Source organism: Prionailurus bengalensis, chromosome D3 (genome assembly GCF_016509475.1).
Source record: "Prionailurus bengalensis isolate Pbe53 chromosome D3, Fcat_Pben_1.1_paternal_pri, whole genome shotgun sequence".
NCBI classification, from domain to species: Eukaryota; Metazoa; Chordata; class Mammalia; order Carnivora; family Felidae; genus Prionailurus; species Prionailurus bengalensis.
This window is the reverse complement of record NC_057356.1, coordinates 77489876-77506668: the sequence shown is the minus strand read 5'-3', so window position 1 is coordinate 77506668 and position 16793 is coordinate 77489876. Positions and strand designations below refer to the sequence as shown.

The 16793-nt window shown below is 51.6% G+C and overlaps 1 protein-coding gene across 1 annotated transcript in view; it reads right to left on the bottom strand.

Moving 5' to 3' along the window:
- LOC122470018 (O-acyltransferase like protein-like) overlaps positions 1-16793 on the bottom strand; it is a 54633-nt gene that overhangs the window by 12888 nt on the left and 24952 nt on the right. Inside the window, exons 9-13 of the mRNA XM_043557182.1 lie at positions 12846-13011; positions 11109-11188; positions 5545-5658; positions 3872-4004; positions 761-947 (exon numbers count right to left, since the gene is read on the bottom strand). Coding sequence (XP_043413117.1) covers positions 761-947; positions 3872-4004; positions 5545-5658; positions 11109-11188; positions 12846-13011 — 680 coding nt within the window. The remainder of the gene's footprint in view (positions 1-760; positions 948-3871; positions 4005-5544; positions 5659-11108; positions 11189-12845; positions 13012-16793) is intronic.

The following is a 16793-nucleotide window of genomic DNA, read 5'->3' as shown; positions in this document are numbered from 1 at the left end:
CAAACGCCTTTGCCGAGGCTAAGTGGGTTGGGTTCACAGGCCAAACTTTAAGCTCACCCTGATTATTTCCCTAGGGTATATAAAGGTGTCATGACTCCACCTGGCTCTATTTCCAACCCTTCAGGGCTTCTGGGCCGTGCGGGGCCAGAACTTTTCCTGGATGATTCTTGCCAGTCTTTCTCCTGTCATTTTATGACACCCCAAGCATCCAGTCCCTATCTCATGCCAACTAGAAAAGAAAGGGAAAAAGACATCAGGGGACTTGGATAGCCATTTCTAACGTGAAGAAAACCCCTCTCTTGCCATTTAGGCCCCTTTTCTGCTTGACTTTCCACACATTGAGAGCCAGGCTCAATAGACAGTTCCCCAGCTTGTCACAGGGCTGAAGGGGATCTTGGGAACTATTCGGTCTCTACCCTCAGATAAGGAAACCGAGGCCCAGGGTGGGTGTGACCACCACTTTGGCCCCTGCCACTGGTATTTTGTTCTTACTGTAGGACCCTCTTTGTTCTCCTCCAGCTTCTAAAGTAGCTTCATTGGAGAGGCTCAGAACCCACATTCGTACATAAACCAGTGTAGAAATTGAAAACAGAATATGGGGGGGGTCCCCCAGGATACAAACAAATTGATGTCTTTGAGTCAATATCAGTCGTTCAACAACAAATAAAAAAGCCCCTCCGCGCACACTGTGTTTTCGCATTTGTCCCCTTTAAAAGGACACAGTGTGAACCTATAAGCAACCCCCCGTGCTGCGTTGTACCTCCATAGCCTTCCTGACATGCCAACAGGACCCAGCCCACGGCGGCCGCCCACAGGGTCCGGTGGAGGGCCTGGTACAGAGCAACGGCAGGTGAAGAGGTGACAGAAGTGTCATCCACTGCATACGCCAGAGCGACCACTGCGAACAGGGTGGCCAGGGAGCAAGTCCACCCCAGCAGGGCCTGCGTCTACAGGGAAAGGAGAGACACGGGTCAAGCTCGTTCTGGCCATTGTGTATTTACTTCCTTTTACACGAATTTACTTTTTGGTCACTTTCAGTATCTATTTGTAAACCTCGATCGGTGCCCAAAATGTCGCTAACACAAAAGGTTCGGATGACTGGTTACGACGGGTTAGGTTTGGGGTGCAGTGAGGGGGAGTGAGGTGTGTGACCACGGAGAGATCTTGGTGGCGACAGCAAAGTTCTGCACCTTGCTTGTGGTGGCGGTCACACAAATCCCCACGTGATAAAATTGCACAAAATGGCCGTGAGTCCCAAATAATTATTAAATGAAAGTTCAAGGGGGGAAAAGAAGGGAGAAAGAGAAGATAATGTTGGAGCCCGCTCTTGACCTCCCATTCTGTTCCTTAACCTAGTAAGGCTCCTTGATTGGTTCTGTCCCCACCAACAACTCAAGGGCCTCCGGCACCCAATCCATACATGGGCTGCACCCTAGTCACTGGGGTCATAAAATGGCAGAGGGAGTGGGAGAATGGAGAACTTTCTAGCTCAGAAAATAGCACCATGGGTTAAGTTCTATTGTGGGGCTCAGTTCAAGATCTTAGATTTTAGGTCATCTAACTTGACCTTTTTAGACCCAGATCTGTCTTCCAAGAGTCTCTCTTGCTTCTAAGCTTCAGTTCCCAGGTTGCTATGATAACGACTCCATTGAACCAAACTAGCATCTTATCAGTCTACCACCTTGTCTCTAAAGGGAAGCTCTCCCCCCCTGGGCCTCAGATTCCTGCGGTAGGCTCTGGAAGGAAAGGCATTTCCTCGGGGGCTCTCCACAAGCCCCCCTTTTTAGGCTAGGATCCCCTTCACCTTTTCACTCATAATGCACACCGCCCCATCTCATGCCCAGCATATAACCTATGCCCCCTGTTGCTTCCAGCTTGGACACTGTGTCCTTATTTTCTGGCTTCTAGAGATTTGTGTTTGGTCTGCCCATCTCTTCCACCTTGTTTCTCCAGCTCAGCTTGACTTGTGTTCTGGCTCTATGCTTCGTGGTCCTGACTCAGCCCTCAGAGTGGTTCACAAATACTCTGTCCTTGGGGCACCTGGGTGGCTCAGTCAGTTAAGTGTCTGCCTCTTGGTTTCAGATCAGGTCATGATCCCAGGGTCATGGGATCAAGTCCTACATTAGGTTCTGTGATGAGTGTGGAGCCTGCTTGAGATTCTCCCTCTCTTTCTCTCTCTCTCTCTCTCCTGCTGCCCCTCTCCCCTGCTTGCTCACTCTCACTCTCTCTCTAAAATAAAACAAAATGAGGGGTGCCTGGGTGGCTCAGTCGGTTGGGCATCCTGCTTTGGCTCAGCTCAAGATCTCACAGTTTGTGAGTTCGAGCCCCGCGTCAGGCTCTGAGCTGACAACTCAGAGCCTGGAGTCTGCTTTGGATTCTGTGTCTCCTCCTGTCTCTGCCCCTCCCATGCTCATGCTCTGTCTCTCAATAATAAATGAGCATTAAAAAATAAAATAAAATACACAAATGTTCTCCCCGCATCTTAGATTTCACCTCTGCCACCAGAGGAACTTTCGCGCAGTTCAAGGGCAACACCAGCTAGTGTTCTAAATAGATTGCCCCAAGTGTAGATTTGAGATCAAGAGATGAGAAGAGCTTCACCAAAGTCAGCTGGACAAGCTAAGAGAGGACAGCAGAAGAAACGATCAGCAGGGATTCACTGGAAGCATAGGGCTTCACCGGAAAGAATGGATATACAAGGGCTACGTGACTTTTCCTATAGGCTCGAGTTATGATAGTCCCCTGTAGATGCACGATTCACTTGTAGATTACAACAGAGTGCCATTAAAGAGGCGCTTCAGCAGGGATTGGTGGAAGATTGCATGGGAGGAGTGGTCAATGAGGAAGACGAACGCGGCTTTCCGGTTTGAGTCTCGAGGTTGGTTGGTGAATCAGAGTGATTACCCGCAAAGGAGCCAGGGAAGGAATTTTACCTGTAAGGTAAAGTAACAGCTTCTTCCCCCTTAGATACCGCATGTCCTGATTCTCAGATGGAACCAATGAATCTGACCAAGAATCCTATCTGTAGAAACCAAGGAGCTCGTGCTATTACAAAGTAACTATGGGGCAGGGGCACCTGTGTGGCTCAGTTGGTTAAGCGTCGGACTCTTGATTCCCGCTCAGGTCATGATCTCACGGTTCGTGGATTGGAGCCCCGCGTTGGGCCCTGTGCTGACAGCACAGAGCCTGCTTGGGATTCCCTCTCTTTCCCTCTGTCTCTGCCCTCCCATACTGCCCATGCTCTCTCTCGCCCTCTCCCTCTCAATAAATAAATAAGCATTGTTAAAAAGTTATAAGACAAGTAACTATGGGAGCCTGGGTGGCTCAGTCAGTTGAGCGTCCAACTCTTGATTTCAACTCAGGTCATGATCTCATGGTTCGTGGAATTGAGCCCCACATCGGGCTCTGGAGCCTACTTGGGATTCTCTTTCTCCCTCTCTCTTTGCCCCTCCTCAACTCTCTCTCAAAATAAATCAATAAAATTTAAAAAATTAATTCTGAAAACACACAAACAAGTAACTACGTTCTTTCAGAAGAGGGCCTTGCCATTGCAATCTCATTGGGTGTGTTTTTCCCGTGTCAGGGATTTCTCTGGGTCTGTAACCAAGGCTCCAACGGGTAGAACACCGCTGGGTTCCAATTCTGGAGCTTTCTTAAAGGAGCTCCGTGAAGAAAGCAGAGAACCAGGCTTTCGCGAGAAGACAAGGTCTCTCTTATTCTCTGGCACCAAGAGACATTGCTAACGCAACACAACACAATAAAGTACTGAGCAGTCTGGTTCCTGCCCATGGCTTTGGAAGAGCCTGGCCGAATGGGCCACTCCAGTCCCAAACAGGCGCGGCCCTTACAGTGAAGTATGGGACAAACTTACCTTGGTTTTAAGAATGTTTGCCTGGTGGTTTTGGTGCATGAAAATGCTCAGAAAGAGCCCCACGAGGAATGGTCCGAATCTGCAGTAGGGCTTCGTGTAGTACTCGGAGAAGTACAACACAGTCACGTTTTCACTGAAAAACAAAAGAACATGAGGCAAAAGGTCATGTTTGATCTAGACACGAAGAGAGGAATCTCTCAGATGTCCGTCGGCACAATCGGCAAATCCAAAGGAAAATTTGGGGTGCTTTTGTTCATTTCCTCAGTCGGATCTACAGGCGGTACCCTCAGGGTCCTGCCTTGTGCCACAGCTGGCCTGCTCAAGTTCCAAATGCCCCTGGGCCCCTCCACCCCGGACCCCAAGGAAATACGATGACCGAGTCCATTTTAAGGAGCTGTGCTGGCAGCCGGCATATCACGATAGCTCTAAAAATGTGGTTTTCAGAAGTGAACGTCTTCGTGGAACGTCTTCGTGGTTGCTTGGGCCACATCCCCGGAGATTGTGGTCTGAGATGGTGCTTGCTGGAAGCATCAGTGGGATTTAAGGTCTCCCCAGGTGATTCTCATGTGCTTCGAGAGTTGAGGACCTACTCTATTAGATTAGATGGGATTGGATGGGAATGAGCCTCTCCCTCAGTCACCCGGCAGGGCCCGCAGGGGCCAATGATAGGACAGGAAGGGCATGGTGTTCCCCTAGTGAAAAAACCTGGGGTGTCTTCATTCATTCATTCATTCATTCCCCTCGCAAATACATGTGGAGCACAATGTGTGCGAGTCGCGGTGCCGGGCTATTTTGCATCGGGAGGTCCGCGAAGGCTGCTCTGAGAAAATGACGTTTGCACTGACACCTGCAGGAAATGAAGAAGCGAGCCCTGCCAAGATCCGGACTTCAAAGGAAAAGCATCCTAGCGTGAGGGAACAGTGAGTGCAAAGGCCTGAGGAGAGAGCGTGCTTGGTGTGTGAAGCTTAGAAGGCTGGCGTGGCTGGTCCAGAGTCAGCACATAGGGGAGTGATGGAGGAGGTCAGACAGGGCTTCTACCGTGAGAGCAGTGGGCAGCCTTTGGAGGAATTTGAGCAGACGACCGACAGCATCTGACTCCCATTTGTATCACTCTGCCTGCTGCATTGAGAACAGATCAGCAGGAAATCGTGCCGCTGTTTCCCGCGTGATGCACAGGGTGGTGATAAGGAAAAATCGTGATATAAACCTCACCGGGGAAGCAAAATAGCACAGCGGGCAAGGTCCTCGGTTCCACTCACACCTATGCCGCTTACTAGCCGTGTGACCTTGAAGGGATAACCCCCGCTTCCGTAAATTTCAGTCTCTCCAGCCAATAATTGAGCTTCCGAGCTGCAAGTCGGCGGCGGGAGGAGAAACCCAATACAGCCGCGTGGGGGCGCTCCTTTCCTCCGAGAAACATTTCAACGGGCAGCCCACGCGTTCCCGGCACTTTCAGAGAAGACCCCCCCCAGCGCAAGTTGAAAGGGTCAGAAGTTTGGAAACAAAAACGCAATCAACTTTCCCATCCAGGCTGAACATTTCCCACCCAGTTTTTCCACGAGCCACCGCACACAGCGCAAACAGCCTGGCGCTCGCTGAGCAGCCTCCCTGGGAGGTCCTGGCCATTCCGAGGGCAGGCAAGCAAGAGGGCCCGGCTGGGAACCGTGGGTTACCTTGCTTCTGACGGAGCTGCGACCGGAAGGGAGTAAGCCAGGGTGAGCAGAGCTGTGGCAGTGAAAGATGCCAAGAACAGCATGGCCCCGAGGAGGACAAGGACATGTTTACTTCTGCAAAGAGAGGACATTGACAGAAGCACTCTTCAGTTTCCTTCGCTGCAAAATTTGTGGCCACGAAAGACTTGAAAGCTTGGCACTCAGAGGCCCTTCCTGCCAGGCCTGCCTTTGAGAGAGGCTGATGTGGGGGCAGCTGTGAGTCAAGAGAACGGGCTCAGCCTTTAAATGTGACCATTTACTGGCTGTGCGACCCTTGAACTTGATTTTCCTCATCTTCACCCTGAAATGTACTGTGCGGCTCAAGATGTGACCATGCTCGGGAATGTTCCTTGCCACCCACGAAGCATTACGCGGACATAAATGGTGGTTGATTCGGGAGAGAAAGGACGGTCAGGCGCAGGGGGACGCAGGGACGGGGTTAGGGTAAGAGGCGGTCCAGGGATTCTCCCCCCACCCAGATGCAATCTGAGACAGATGTCTGGGTGCGGGGAGTTGATGTGGGGGTAGGAATGAGGGATGGCATGTAGAACAGGGAAGCAGGGAAAACTAACACAAGGATGTGCTGTCAAGGTGGCCGGTACTCAATTCTTCCAGAATGTTCTGTGGAAGATGCGCCTGAAAACTGTCGTGGAAGATGAAAGAAAGAGGCGTTTTCCCAGTGTCTTTTATCCCCCATGAGCCAAGGGTGGCTCCCCGAAAGTTAATTCCTCCACACTTTGGGACTACACATGTATAAGGCCAAGAAAGATCCCGAAGGAGGCCCAGCTGTAGTATGTAGGAGGTTCTGGGGCAGGAAATGAGATTTAGGGACATAGGCTTTAGAGTTAGAGTAAGGCACTGGTTGCACCTCCTCAGAATCGTGAGGGTCGGGACAAAGACGATGTGCAGTAGTATAGAAGGAATGTCAAACACAGGCGTAAGACTATCCAGGCATAACCCTGCCCAGATGGTGCCTTTGACAATCCCATTCTGCTGCGTGAAGTTGCCACGGTTCTTCATGAGGAGGGGATAAGGGACCATTCGTTTATCATGAGTGAGGCAAACGGCAAATGATTTTCATCCAGAGTGCCAATTCCAGGTTAGTGTTAATGCTCGGAATGGAGGAGTGTTAGCTCAGTGGTGCTGTGATTGATTAGTAATGTCTGCTGTGAGAGTGGGCCGGGAAGGTATGACAACAATGCTGTCTATTTACTGTTCCTTTTGCCCGACCATTTAGTTCTGCCCTCCTTGGATTACTGGCATTCTATACAAGTGTGTTCTCTAAAGGAAAACAGCTCTACCTTTTATATACCTCCCACCATTTAGAAGCTAAACGTAGTTGCACGGCCACAAGCTTGTATAGTGCTGGTTTTTAGCTGAGGAATTGAAAATCTACCTTTCATGACAGCCTCTAGGAAAGATGCTGACATTGGGGACTCAGGGGTCTTAAGTCATAAGGACACTCGAGTAGGTCCCCACCTACTACCTACTCTAGTAGGTCTAGAGTGAGGAGGTACTAAGAATTCATTGTCCTAGGTCAATGGTTAACCATCCAGTAAGGCCATCCAATAAAAACCTGCAGGCACCCAAGTCAATATTTGTTTAACTCCCTGGGAGACTTGAGCCCAACCCATGGCACCTCCTCCCAGGAGTCAGACAAGTCTCCACGGGCTAACCGCCTCTATAATAAAACTAATAAAGCCTCCTAATCTAGACTGTTATGGGCTGGATTTTGCCCCCCCCCCCCAAATTCTAACTTCCATCACTTCAGAATGTGGCTCTATTTGGAGATAGGGTCTCTAAAGAGATAATGAAGGTGGAACGAGGTCATTGGGATGGGCCCGAATCCAATGTGACTGGTACCTTCACGAGAAGAGATGAGAAGACCGACAACCACAGAGCAAAGACCGCGTGAAGACACAGCGACAGGCCTCAGAAGAAACCGACCCTGTGCCAAAGGGTGCCCTCTGCCAGCTCGGGTCAGTGGTTGTATTTTCTGCCTGTTTGAGGGGCTCCTCCTACGACCGTGGGATTGAGAAAAGGCCAGAGCTTCAAGTGCCACCCACTATCCCCATTCTCTCAAGAGGGTTGGTCCCTCAGAAGGGCCCGTTCAGGGGCCATATAGCCCAAGAGGAGGAGGGAACGGTCTGAAAAGACCCTGGTATTCTTTGAAAGCCTGTCAGCCCCCAGCACCCTGGCCAGGATGCCCCACAGGATTTTTCTCGCCGTTTCTTCACAAATACCTGTACCAGCAATGAGCACATCCTGCTGCAAATGCCACCTCCGGGGAGACCTGTGGAGGCTCGCCCTTCCTCCTCTGCCAGGGCTGCCGGGCCTGCAGAGGCCTCACACCTGCCCCACCTGTTCCCCGCAGGCGCTCGCCAAGGTCTCCAGAGCTCTTGGAGCAGCCATAGTCCGTCGCAGAGCCGAGGCCTGCGACAGCCCCAGAGAATTGGGCCAGGTGCTCCCCTGCCCCTGGAGCTCTGAGGGTTTGACTGCCTTGTGGGAGGGAGAGTCCACCCCCGTGGAGGCCCTGGGGGCCTGAACGGGTCTAGCCTCCTGCTCAGGGAGCCCCTCTCCAGCAGCAGCAGGGATCAGCGACCCAGGAGTGTCCCAGGAATCCCCACCCTCTCTAAGGGGCTTGGGGAGGGAAGGGGAGAGGAAGGGAGGTCAGCATCCCAAAGCCACCTTGACCTACTCTCAACCTTCCTTGTCTGATCCACGCTGAGGTGAGAGTGGGAGGGCACACTAATCCCTAACCCCCACCGTTCTCAGCGATTTCATCCTGGGAGGTGTGAGTATAAATCAAGGTGGCAGAGGGGCGCCTGGGTGGCGCAGCCGGTTAAGCGTCTGACTTCAGCCAGGTCACGATCTCGAGGTCCGGGAGTTCGAGCCCCGCGTCGGGCTCTGGACTGACGGCTCGGAGCCTGGAGCCTGTTTCCGATTCTGTGTCTCCCTCTCTCTCTCTGCCCCTCCCCCGTTCATGCTCTGTCTCTCTCTGTCCCAAAAATAAATAAACGTTGAAAAAAAAAAAAATCAAGGAGGCAGAGAGTGGTACCTCTTTCTACCAGAGGATGTTCGGAGCTATTTTTTTTTTAAACCTTCATTTCCAAGATAGAAAGCAATGTGATTCTTAGATCTCATTTCCATCTTATCGTCGGATTTTATTTCAGTCTCATAGGCTCTTATCAGTTCTATTATGCTATCCAAAATTGCCCTCTCCACCTCCCAGCCCCCACTCTGAGAAAATAAGCCATTTGATTCAGATGCTTTTGTTTCAGGAGACGGGGTAGGGAAGAGCTTGCCACGTCTTCTGACTCAAACTCACTATACCAGCAAAACCGCCTCTGTGCTGAGTGGTATCCATGGAACATTTTTTTTACCGGTTAGTAAAAAGACAAAAACCAAAAACCAAAAACCAGCTCCTGTACATTTAAAGTTAGAAAGCATTGTGTGTTTAAGATATGTGAGAAAGCAGATTTCCCTTTGGTTTTTTTTATGGTGTTTAATTCTTAGATTAAATTAAAATCAGGATGGCTTGAACGCTTGCATTTGGCTAGAACAGGCAACCTCATGGGTCAGCCTGTGATTCAAAGGTCTGTCCTACAAAGGGTAGTAACAGGTAACCACAATATAGAGCAGGTCAAGGCGTATTTAGAACTCCGCTTCACCCCTAGGAGTTAAAAACTTGCAAGTTAGATAGGAAAAAAATGACTATTTTCTTACATATCCAAATAGCAAGGTTTATATTCTGTTTTGTATTATTAGGAACATTCCATATTGGCAACTGTGTAATTGGTGTGGCCAGAGGACTGAACATTGATAGAAGCTTTAAGGAAAGCAATTTGTCATTATGCTTCAAGAGCCTAGAAGACATTCGTGCTCTTTGACCCAGGGATTCCCCTTAAAGATATGCATTCCAAAGAAATAGCAGAGTGGAGACTCTGATCGCCACGAAAATAGTTATCAGACGATTATTCACGAAAGCAAGCATAAAATTGGAAATAATCCAAGTATCTAACACCAGGGGAAGGTGTAAGGAGATTACAGTTCATTCCATAGAATGAGACGTTACACACACATTAAAATTATGTTTACTTAAAGCAAATAAATAGGGGCGCCCGGGTGGCTCAGTCGGTTAAGCGACCGACTTTGGCTCAGGTCATGATCTCACGTTTCGTGGGTTTGAGCCCTGCGTCCGGCTCTATGCTGACAGCTCAGAATCTGGAGGCTGCTTCGGATTCTGTGTCTCCCCACCTCTCTCTGCCCCTCCCCCACTCATGCTCTCTCTCTCTCTCTCTCTTTCAAAAAATAAACATTAAAATTTTTTTTTTAATAAATAGATAAAATTGTGTCTCTTAGAAGTACGCTTAGAAAACGCTTACGTCATGTAACTATTAAAAGAAAGATACTGATGTATATACACAGAAGCCTTTCATGTTTAAAAAGTGGTGCCAGGGGCGCCTGGGTGGCGCAGTCGGTTAAGCGTCCGACTTCAGCCAGGTCACGATCTCGCGGTCCGGGGGTTCGAGCCCCGCGTCGGGCTCTGGGCTGATGGCTCAGAGCCTGGAGCCTGTTTCCGATTCTGTGTCTCCCTCTCTCTCTGCCCCTCCCCCGTTCATGCTCTCTCTCTGTCCCAAAAATAAATAAAAAACGTTGAAAAAAAAAAAGTGGTGCGGAAAAAGATCAGGAAGAGAAACACAGAAATATTGACAGGGAATTCACCTCTTCTTGAGTGAGGAATGGGTCTAGGGTGATGGTTTTCCCCTCTATTCACCCTACTATCTTCCCATACCTCTTACACTGAACATGTATGTTAACAACAAAAAAAAGGGAAAATCTTTTAAGATATGGCATGGATATTCCACAAGCTACAAGTGTCCTCGTGAATTATTGAGGCCTGAGAGCTTTTCTAGAACTCACAAAAATTACGGTAATAAATATCTGATGGGGGGAACAGGTACACTGATGTATCGCTGGGGGCGCGGTAATTACGTCCTTCTTTCTGGAGAACAACCACACAATATGTAACAAGCAGCAAGAAATCGTTCCTGCGCTTTGCCCTAGTGTCATTCCACTTGGAAGTGGGTCCCCAAGGAAATGAACAGGAGGAAAAAGCAGTACGTTCAAAGGCAGCCACTGAGGTGCCATCTGGAGTCATGCAACACTGGAAATAATGTAGATGCCCGACCATAACAATGGCATAGAAACCCTAAAACCGCGGAGTATGTGGATCGTGTCGCTACGCGGAAACGTTTACAAAGACAGGTGAACGGAAAAGACTGAGACTAGAGATTACACCCGCCCTGATTACGACCCTGCAGAACCACAGAGGGGTGTGTGCAGGACGAAGCTTGGAGGAGAAGGTGGAGAAAGATCAAGAGGAAAGGATTCGGTGTCCACACTGCTCTGAAAAGTTCGCTTCCTAAATCGCAAAGGCTGCTCTGCCCGGGAGCTGGAGCGCTCGCTGGGAGTGCCGTGGGAGAGGTCCCGTGGCCAGACCCGCCGGTCCCGGGGACACTCACTTTCTGTGGATGAGGACGATCGCGGGCGTGATGAGATGGCACTGAAAATCGTTGGCCAGGTACCACGTCCAGCCATTACACTGAAACGAGAGAAGCAGAGGTCACTCACCGGGGCCACTGGCTCACCTTCCAGGAGCTGGAGGCTGGGGAGGTGTGGGGGGGGTGGGGGGGGGCGATCCAAGGGAAGAGAAAGGAATTTGGGGCCACAGGATTTCACATACCTCATCTCACTTAATCCTGTAAGGAGCCTAGGTGCTGAGTATTGTGACTGCCAGGTTACAAAAGGGAAATGCAGGGGCGCCTGGGTGGCGCAGTCGGTTAAGCGTCCGACTTCAGCCAGGTCACGATCTCACGGTCCGTGAGTTCGAGCCCCGCGTCGGGCTCTGGGCTGATGGCTCAGAGCCTGGAGCCTGTTTCTGATTCTGTGTCTCCCTCTCTCTCTGCCCCTCCCCCGTTCATGCTCTGTCTCTCTCTGTCCCAAAAATAAATAAACGTTGAAAAAAAAAATTAAAAAAAAAAAAAAAAGGGAAATGCAGAGCTTTCTCTCTTGAAAAAAGCAGTAAAAGCTAAGCTCCCAGGGCAGTTGGAGGAACTCAACTCCACCCCGTCACACGAATGTAAGGGACAATTATCGTTTTGGTGCCCTCAGAGCCGGTAAGGGTCCCTGTTGTCCTCTCTTCCCTGCCTTGCCGGCCCTCCCCAGCCCTGGGGAAGGAATGTGCTCATCTAGATTGGAAGCCTGGCTCCAGACGAGCTTGTGCCGGAGAGCCCAGAGTTCCCACGTGTGACGGACGTGCGGTCGTCTGGCCAAAGCCACGTCTGTCCACAGGCTGTCCGGGTTGGTGTGAAATGAGCCAGTTACCTGCCTCATTCTTCTTCAACGCGACGAAGTTCCTGGGGGCAGCTCCCTCCAGGGCTCCGGAGGTAAAAGGCTCCTTGCTCCCTCCAGTCCCCAATCCGGTCCTGGAGAGCCCAGACTTATCCAGCACAAGCGACAGCTTTCCTTGTCCCGGCTAAAGGGAAGTGCCCGAGGTGGGGGATCGGTGAGACCTCCAGGCCAGACGGCCCTCACACGTCCGCTTTCAAGGACCAAGGTGGGCTTTGCCTCAAACAGGTGGCTGGCTCGTGTCCTCGCCCCTGATTCCCACGTGGGACCCAGGCCGGTCCGCACCTGGCACACACGATTCAATTACCCCTATTTCACTTTTCGTTGACTCGGATGTCATCGTGAGGATCCGAGGGCTTCGGGGGAAGCCCCAGCCAGTATAGACAGATGTGGCTCTGTCTGATCTGGCTTGAAACGGAAAAACGACTCATTATGGCGCACGTGAGGTGCAATGTTCCATCCCAGTGACAGGCCGTCTGCGTGGGGGTAAGGCAAGTGTCCTTTCTCTGTGGGGTGTGACATGGAACCTTGACGGAGCAAGGTTGGCCGCTTCCGGACACGCACCTGCACGGTTGGCCCCTCAGTGCCCACCACCCTGCTCCCTCCCTCTGCTTTTCACAGCAACTGCCCCTGCCAAGGCTGGTTTGGTAACACTCACCCATCCCGAGAGGCTAGTCTCCCTGCCCCCAGCCACCCCCTTCGTATGGCTTCACTGTTACTCCAGAGAAAGTGCCAGAAGAAAGGGCATCAGACCCAGGCCGGCCCTTGGAAAGTTCACGAACCGTGTGAAGTGACACCCCGCGTTGGCTCGTGCCCATCTGCCTGTTCCCAGCCCATGACGCAGGACTCACCGCGTTTTGGACCCACAGGAAATTATTTAGCAACAGCAGATTCGTCCACCACGCTCGCCGGCAGTTATCCACGTGGAACTTGGGCACTTCCCAGACGGGTCCCCAGGGAACAAGAGAGAACAATCCAGCCAGCAAGCACACCGAATACATGTGAAGGGGCTGCAACCTGGCAGGAAAGAGCCAGAAGAGAGAAGGGGACTCTCCACCGTGGTTCCATTCAGTCCCCGGGGTGAGCGACAGAGACGCTCTGAAACGGATTGTGCTGGGTGGGCGACCAGCTGCCCACACCTCAAACGTTCCTACGCTCGTGGGTAAAATTTCTTGAGCTCCCACCCCGGGGCTCCGGTGCTGCTGAGGCAAACATATGTCAGTCACTGAGCAGGTGGTGATGAACTCGTGATTTGTGAGTTCGAGCCCCGCGTCGGGCTCTGTGCTGACGGCTCGGAGCCTGGAGCCTGATTCCGATTCTGTGTCTCCCTTTCTCTCTGCCTCTCCCCCACTTGTGTGCTCTCTCTCTCTCTCTCTCAAAAATAAACATTAAGAAAAAAAAAAGGGGGGGCGCCTGGGTGGCGCAGTCGGTTAAGCGTCCGACTTCAGCCAGGTCACGATCTCGCGGTCCGTGAGTTCGAGCCCCGCGTCGGGCTCTGGGCTGATGGCTCAGAGCCTGGAGCCTGCTTCCGATTCTGTGTCTCCCTTTCTCTCTGCCTCTCCCCCACTTGTGTGCTCTCTCTCTCTCTCTCTCAAAAATAAACATTAAGAAAAAAAAAAAGGGGGCGCCTGGGTGGCGCAGTCGGTTAAGCGTCCGACTTCAGCCAGGTCACGATCTCGCGGTCCGTGAGTTCGAGCCCCGCGTCGGGCTCTGGGTTGACGGCTCAGAGCCTGGAGCCTGCTTCCGATTCTGTGTCTCCCTTTCTCTCTGCCTCTCCCCCACTTGTGTGCTCTCTCTCTCTCTCTCTCAAAAATAAACATTAAGAAAAAAAAAAAGGGGGCGCCTGGGTGGCGCAGTCGGTTAAGCGTCCGACTTCAGCCAGGTCACGATCTCGCGGTCCGTGAGTTTGAGCCCCGCGTCGGGCTCTGGGTTGACGGCTCAGAGCCTGGAGCCTGTTTCCGATTCTGTGTCTCCCTCTCTCTCTGCCCCTCCCCTATTCATGCTCTGTCTCTCTCTGTCCCAAAAATAAATAAACGTTGAAAAAAAAAAATTAAAAAACTTAAAAAAAAAAAAAGAAAAGAAACGAAAAAAAGAAATACTCCCATCAGGGGAAAAGTACCTCTATTTTACCGATGGGGAAATCACAGAAGTTTGGGTGACTTGGCCAAGGTGGCCCAACCACCCAGCGGCACTGAGGTCTGCCACCAGCTCACATCCTTCCCCCTACGGCCACCCTGGATGACAATGCCTTTCCTCGCTCCTTCTCTCTTTTCCTTTCTCCCTCCCTTCCTTCATACCCCACTTCCTTCCCAGCTACAAAGACGGTGGGGGAAAGGCACAGGTGTCCTTTAGAAACAGAATGCCAGCCCTATCTGCCACCTGCTTTCGACTCTCCAGCAGCCGCATTTGTCAGTCAAAAGAAACAGCCACAATGAAGTCCAATAATATACTTTACGTAGCCCAGCGTATCCCGAATGTTATCGACAGGTAATCGCTATAAAAAAAAAAACTAGCAAGCAGTTTTCCATCCTTCCTTCTTTGAGTCTTGAGAATCCCGCGTGCATTGTACGCTCACGGCACACCTCAGCGGGCCACATGTCTGGTGGCCACCTACTGGACATCGCTGGTGCAGAGGTTCGAAGCGAGGCCGTAGCAGGGGGGCGGACGCAATCCCGGCACGGATTCCGGGTGAGCTACGATCAACAGCCGTCTTTTAAAAGGACATATGTAGAAATTCCCAGTTGAGCACAGGGCCCAGCAGCACCTCCGGGCATCTCAGGCGGGGGTGGGGGGGAGGGGAGGGTGTCAGGGCCCCGGGCTGGCTGTGACAGATGGGAAGGGCCGGACTGCTGGAGGTCCACACTCCAGCAGAGTCGTAGGGCAGCACCCAGCTGCCCTGTGGGCGCCGGGACCCAGACCTGTCGGCCTCTGGTGCTCCCCACGCTGATACATCCTTCATAGGCGTGCCTAGCAGACAGGAGGGCTGGGGGCATGCGGGGAGCAGCCTGGAATCGCAGATCACGGTCAGAGAGAAAGGGCTGCTGACTGGGCCAAAATGCATCTCCCCAGATCAGCTCAGACAACAGCCACAGAGCCCTGCCTGGGCCCGGGCCCCGCCACATTAGCCATCTGACCGAGCTGTCCTACAGCTGCTCCCCCAGGCCTCGGGCTCCGCCTCCCAAGCCTTCCTTCTCACCATCTGTCGCCTCCCTGGGGACAGTAAGTCACCCCCCCCCACTCCCCTCTGAACGGAGTTCAGGTCAGATGCCCTCAGCGGGGAGCACGGTACAGGCTGTGTCCTCCCCAGTTCGGCCTCTGAGTGGGGGGGCCTGTGGGGGCAGGGCAGAGGCTGGGCCTCACCTTGAGGAGCAGAGCTACGGATATGTGACTTCTAGTTCTGTCGAAATGCTCCTACTGAGAAAATCATGTAACTTCTCTCCTCTTCTAGGGGGACAGGGTGGAGGGGGATGATGATTCCTCAGATTCTTTTAAGGAGCATCATGATTCCTGCCTCCTAAGGGTTTTTGAGAATCAAAGGAGATCAGTAAGAAAACAGCCGGCAACATGGAAAGAATCGCATAAATGTAAATTGTTCTTCATTTTTGTCCAAGCTGCTGGGAGATTGAAAGTTTAGGAGGGTTTTCAAAGATTAAAAAGTGCAATATTGGCTGTCGTGCAAGGTACAAGAAGCAGGCATTCTCTTAGCCGGTGCGTGGGAAGGGAAAGTGGAAAATGTCCATCAAAATGTGAGATGCACTAAACCACCAATTCTAGAAATTTACCCCCAAACATGTGCACAAAAGTGTATTGATATTGAATCATTGATGGGGCGCCTGGGTGGCATAGTCGGTTAAGCGTCTGACTTCGGCCAGGTCATGATCTCGCGGTCCGTGAGTTCGAGCCCCGCGTCAGGCTCTGGGCTGATGGCTCGGAGCCTGGAGCCTGTTTCCGATTCTGTGTCTCCCCCTCTCTCTGCCCCTCCCCCGTTCATGCTCTGTCTCTCTCTGTCCCAAAAATTAAAAAAAAAAAAAAAAAAAAAAGAATCATTGTCTAAGATAGCAAAAGCTTGGGATTACCACCACACCCATTAACAGGGGCACGTTAGATTCACGACTGTCCACCCACACAGAGCCATCCCAGGCCACCTTTAAAATCAGTGGGGTGCCGGGTGCCTGGGTGGCTCAGTCAGTTAAGCGTCCAACTCTTGGTTTCATCTCAGGTCATGATCTCACGGTTTGTGGGTCCAAGCCCCATGTCCGGCTCTGCAGTACAGTTTGGAGACCACTGGGGATTCTCTCCGCTCTCCCCCGCCCCTCTCCCACTCGCTCTCTCTCAAAAGAAATAAATAAACTTTAAAAAAATAAAATCAGTGAGGTGGGTCGTTGCATGCAACAGATTGATATGCCAACATGAAATCATTATGTGAAAAAAGCTACCTGTAAAATAGCATGGTTTAACATGTTACCCCTAGTTGGAATAATCACACAGTCTTAAGGGTCTGAGACATCTACTCTCCTTGTTTCCCGTGACATAATCTTTGTTCCGATTTACCCCGGGAAGCTGGCGTTTTGCACTTTCTTATAGCTGCTGTAGCTCCCGGGTCCCCCGTCTCCTGCCCCTGTCCTCTTACTGTCTATTCTCAGCGTGATTCTTGGAGAATGTGACTCGGCCCGCGCCACTCCCCTGCTGGAACCCTCCAAAGGCTTCTTGTGCCCCAGTAAAATATAAGGTCCTTAAAGCAACATACAGGCCCTCTACGATCCTGGCCACGGGGCCCCGCTCCACCTCTCTGACCTCGT